At 36.5% G+C, this 4,106-nt stretch overlaps 1 protein-coding gene across 6 annotated transcripts in view; it reads left to right on the top strand.

The window, feature by feature from the left end:
* Positions 171-4,106, top strand: part of LOC107630622 (ribosome-binding ATPase YchF) — an 11,705-nt gene continuing 7,769 nt past the window's right edge. For 4 of the 6 annotated variants that reach the window (XM_021119023.1, XM_021119024.1, XM_016333822.2 and 1 more), the window contains exons 1-3: positions 171-647; positions 1,321-1,509; positions 1,634-1,687. In XM_021119023.1, the coding sequence (XP_020974682.1) occupies positions 186-647; positions 1,321-1,509; positions 1,634-1,687 (705 nt within the window). In that variant the 5' untranslated portion in view covers positions 171-185. The remainder of the gene's footprint in view (positions 648-1,320; positions 1,510-1,633; positions 1,688-4,106) is intronic. The other 2 variants (XM_021119025.1, XM_021119022.1) reach the window with 1 other exon arrangement.

The raw sequence follows: 4,106 nt of genomic DNA, 5'->3' as shown, positions 1-4,106 counted from the left end.
TTATTATAATTTTATCCTAAAATATATATTTTATTTAAAAAAGACAAAGCTATCCAAACTCAACTCGAAACATAACACAATAAAAAATCAAAAATAGACGGGCACAAATCCGACAAAACATGACCCGGATCCAGGTTGGGGCGGGCAACGTAAAACATATGACCCGAATTAGTGGGTGGGTATCCATGAATCCATCACTCCAAAGTCCAAACAATTATGACGGGTTAAATGCGGCTTTATATTGTACCCAAACCAAACCGGTTATTAACCTGGCCTGCTGGGGCAAGGCACCACTCGTGGCCGTGGGTTGTTCGGGTCATGTTTTCAGTTTTCAAGTCCCAGCTTGGAATTTATCTGTTGAAGCTGCGCATGTATCCACCGCATCCATATCCGTTGAATGTGCGTTCCCTCCGGCAACTGCAACGCAAGCAATGGCAAGAGCGGCTTGCAGTCACCTTCACCTTGTTCCCACTCTATTTCATCCACTCAAGTCAAACTTCTTGCGAAATCAAACTCTTCTCCGAACCGCTCACTTCTACGGGACTCAACGAAGGTTCTCGTCTTTTTCATCAAGGATAAGTATGAGCCTTAGAGCCGGCATCGTTGGCCTCCCCAACGTTGGCAAGTCCACTCTATTCAATGCTGTTGTAAGCCTCTATGTGCCACATTCTCATTATGCGTCTTTTCTATAATGCGAATACCTAGTTGATTTTTGTTCTATTGGGCTGCATTTTGATAACGTCTGTGAGCCAGATAGACAGTGAGAGATACAGACGGATATTTTTCTGTTGAAGTAAAGAACATATATGAATTTTCTTTAGTGTTCATTTCTAGGAATTGAATGACGGTTTTTGATTAATAATAGTTAACTCTGTGATGGGCTTTCCTAATGATATGAACTGTCCTAGCTTTATTTGATTTACAAACATATGGGCTGATGATTGGCTACGATTGGTGTCAAATAGAATGATTCCATTAGAGATCCCTCCAACAGCCCTCTGCTAGTGCTGCTCTCCTTTTGGCGGATGTCTTGTGAAATGTTTATTTGTGTTACCTTGTTTCTGTTTCTTTTCTTTGTTTCTATTTTATTGAAAAAGAAGGACTTTTGGAATAACTTCATCATTACTATGCCTTTTATAGATGAAATGGTTGGTAAATATCGTTGGATCTTTCTCTTTTATTTTCTCTAATTTATGGTTAATGTTAGGTTGATTGTGGTGGTGATGTTTTGCATGCATATAGCTCTACTTCCTAGTGCTGCAATAATGTCAGTTTATATCGATTTTAAATTTTTATATACAATCCTTCTTGTATGTCTAGGTTGAAAATGGAAAGGCTCAAGCTGCTAATTTTCCTTTTTGTACAATAGAGCCAAATGTAGGGATTGTTGCAGTTCCAGATTCTCGTCTCCAGGTACTTTCTAATCTTAGTAAATCTGTTCGAGCAGTCCCTGCATCTATAGAATTTGTGGATATTGCGGGGCTTGTAAAGGGTGCAAGTCAAGGCGAGGTATTTATATTTTTTCTTCTTATTTAGTTTTGGTGCTAGTAAACACATTCTCTTTTATTCTTTCTCTCTCTCCTCATTACACAGTTGCACTGTTTAATTTCTTCTGCACCTTTAATTGTTGCAGGGACTGGGTAATAAGTTTCTGTCGCACATTCGTGAGGTCGACTCTATACTTCAGGTGTTTATCTCTTGTCTGTTCGCTTAGTTTTGTTTATCTATCATCTTTTCACATAATTTTGTTACATCAGTACTTTTGTAATTTTATTTTTGTTTTATATTCTGTTTTTAACGAAACGGTTAGTTAGCTATGTACACAGTATTCTCACTTATGTTCTAGGTTGACTAGACCGGATCATTCATTTTCTTGCTGGTAGTTGTAAAGGACGGTTTGATTCCCAAGTGTATGTATTAATTGAACTGGTTCTGCTGTTGCCTTTGATTCCCTCTCATGACTGCTTCTGAAATCGAGGCATCTCTACTACCTGTAACTTGAGTTCATACACCACCTTATGGAAATGAAGTTATGTAATTCCCCACAACCTACTAAATTACAATTTTTCTGCCTTGCAGCTTCCCCTATGCAACTTAAGGGATCTTTCCATTGAAATTGATAGGAATTGGTATTAGAGAAGGCAAAACAGTTAATACAATAAGAAGATAGTGCTGTAGTACCACATTTGGACTAATGTTAGTGGAATACAATTGAGCTTCATAGCTGTAGTACCTCACTGCCAAGGTTCCACCACCAGTTTAGCTTTATTATCTGACACTTAAGATCCTTGCTCTTTCAAACTCATAGAAATATGATCTAGATTCCACAAAATCCTTCTCTCCTTGCAATTCCTCCTGCCAACTTAGCAACCGCTAGTTAGGTCTCGTCAAAACCAATTCATTGGGCCTGACCTTTCCCTGTTCCCCTCCTAATGTAGACTTAAGCAATTTTAGGTTCCTATCAATGCAAACTGTTTAAATAATACACCTTTTTCCTAAGGAAGAATTAAGAAAACAGCTCTTGGATGTTACAAATTCCATAAATTCTTGAAGTTTGGAAGATCTTGCCACTTGATGCGGCTGTTGCAAACTTGCTGAATTCTTCTTCAGGTTGAGCCTTTAAGTTCCCAATCTTGATGTTAACAAGGCGGCAAGTAGGGTTTTAAAATTGTTGCCATGGTGTTACAGCATGGCGGTTTTTGGGCTAGCTGCCATCTTAAGCATGTGGTGTTGCAGAAATGGTGTTTGGCAAATGGTGGCCACATTGGCGGTGGTGCCATGACGGTCTAATACAAGTATGGCGGGTTTTTTTTGGATTTTTTTAAATTACCGGGTCTTTTCATTTAATAAACCTAAGCCTAACCTTTATAAGAAAAGTTTTCTTTGGCTCATATTCTCCCTCTTCATACCCTCTCTACGTTCACTCTCCCTCTCTGTTGCTTGAGAAAGACGAAGACTTGTGATGCCAACAACATCATTGTCGACAACATGCCATTGTTGATATGTGTTCAGGAGGGTGTTTTTGTCATTTAGTGACAAAGGTGCAGAATGGTAATCTTGTCATGTTCAAGGATCTGAATACTAGAAAAATTACACTATGCCGATCTTGGATATCAAGAAGACCAATAGTTCGTCTCAAAAACAGTGGAGCTGAAATTGCAGTACTCATAAGGCCCATTGGACTAAATGAGGACATCAAGAAGCCCAAGAGTTCTTTTAAAATTCATTGGGAAGCATAAACTCGGTATTAAATTCGAAATTATCTAGTTATATTTAAATTTGATTTGTTGTTAGGGATGTTAAAAGATTTGATTTGGTTTTGATTTGTTTAGTAGTATTTTTGGTGTTTTAAATTTAAATCAAATCTGATCTAATCTTTATAGATCAAATCTGATTTAAATTAATTATCATATTCATATACTAGGTGTTTAATATCTAATAAGATCTTATCTGATTTAAATTAGTTAGAGTTAATTTTGGAGTCATATCTTTTATTTTTTTCAGATTTTATTGTTTTATTCTAGGAAGATTTGATCCACTTTTAAGTTAATCTGTTAGGGATCTATTTAAGCACTTTTGTGAAGCAATCTGATCACTTTTGATGAATAAAAATTTCTGAGTTGCTTTATGCACGTTTTGCATTGTGTGACCAAGTGAAGTGAGTGATTTGCTTGCTTGTTGCATGAAGAAATTTGAAGGATCCAATCTAAGGTAATTCTTAGTGTTCGTTCTTTCAATTGTAGCCCTTTGATCTAGGTTGTCAAACATGTTCTTTGAAGGTCTAGTAGAAAAAAACCCTTCCGGTAACCTAAGTTGTTAAGAACGGGTTTCTTAGAGGCCTAATAGAAAAATCTTTATTTATCTTTTTGTGTTTCCATTGTGTCTTTTCTTGTTCATTTATATTCATTCATTATCATTTAGTATCAGTTACAGGTCGTAGCTACGATCTTATTTATCTACACGTTCTAGGGTCGGTGTCTAGTTTCTTTATTTTATCTTTTATTTTTGCAATTTTACTTTAGAGTGATATTCAGCGAAAAAAATCTCGAAAATTCAAAGAAAAAAAGCATGGGAAAAAAAAGGAGAATTAAAAAAATCGTAAATTC

Source organism: Arachis ipaensis, chromosome B03 (genome assembly GCF_000816755.2).
Source record: "Arachis ipaensis cultivar K30076 chromosome B03, Araip1.1, whole genome shotgun sequence".
In the NCBI taxonomy this organism is placed as follows: Eukaryota; Viridiplantae; Streptophyta; class Magnoliopsida; order Fabales; family Fabaceae; genus Arachis; species Arachis ipaensis.
Note: the sequence above shows the minus strand (reverse complement) of the source record. Positions and strands in the feature narration are given on the sequence as shown.